This window comes from Penicillium arizonense, assembly GCF_001773325.1.
Source record: "Penicillium arizonense strain CBS 141311 chromosome Unknown PENARI_contig310, whole genome shotgun sequence".
NCBI classification, from domain to species: Eukaryota; Fungi; Ascomycota; class Eurotiomycetes; order Eurotiales; family Aspergillaceae; genus Penicillium; species Penicillium arizonense.
In genome coordinates, this window is record NW_019173587.1 from 757 (window position 1) to 1,540 (window position 784).

The 784-nt window shown below is 49.2% G+C and overlaps 1 protein-coding gene across 1 annotated transcript; it reads right to left on the reverse strand.

Annotated features, from left to right (window-relative positions):
* Positions 1 to 472: 472 nt before the first annotated feature.
* Positions 473 to 775, reverse strand: PENARI_c310G11506 (uncharacterized protein; the record flags this gene model as incomplete). The annotated part of the gene is made up of 1 exon (XM_022638278.1): positions 473 to 775. A coding segment is annotated over one exon (303 nt), but the record flags the coding sequence as incomplete, so codon positions are not given.
* Between the last annotated feature and the right edge of the window lie 9 nt (positions 776 to 784).

A 784-nucleotide genomic window follows, 5' to 3' on the forward strand; every position in this document is an offset into this window, starting at 1 on the left:
ATCTCTCCGGCTTCAAGTGGACGGGTCCAGATTCTCCGTTCATTTCTACTCAGGCTAGCGATAATTTCTACATGTCAGCGTTCGCTTTTTTTCCCTGAAGAGGTGAAATAGATAGAGCGTCGACTAGCTCGGTTTGGTTCGACATCTGGCGAGACTATAGGAGAGCATATATTCTTTTTTTCCCTGGGTTGAAACGGCCCTGGGGAATCTGTGTCGGGTACGCAGGCAAGCAGGTGCTAGACACAGTCGCCCGACATAGGATTGGTGAAATAGCCATTAGCTTCCGCATGACCCTATGACCTAGTATGAAGCCACTACCGCATTCCACGACGGCTATTCATGCCCTTCTTACTGTAAATACGTGCCAAATATAGAATGCTTCCATGCGGTAATTCTCTTTCAATTGCGGCTCTGTCGTATTATCTCCAAGTTGTTAAAGTGAGACATAGGACAGATATGAACATGGAATGCTTCACTCTTCTCTTGCGTTGTCCAAAAACCCTGGTAGATTGAGTCTGCAAGGGTGATCCCAGTCATCGAGGATCCTAGTCAATCGACCCCGAGATGATTCCAGTGCCTGCTCAAAGAAGCGCAGCCGAGACAGCTGCTTGTCGTGGCGAAGCTGAAGTCCGTCCCTCTCTTTAGTCAGGTGTCTGCTAGCCTCCTTCAAGATCTGATTGCTCTGCTCTAGGTTCTGGCCATCGATGTGTTTGGACACGCACGACTCCCATAGGCGTCGATAGAGTCCGACAATTCGACCTGCTGGAAAGGCGAACTTGGGATC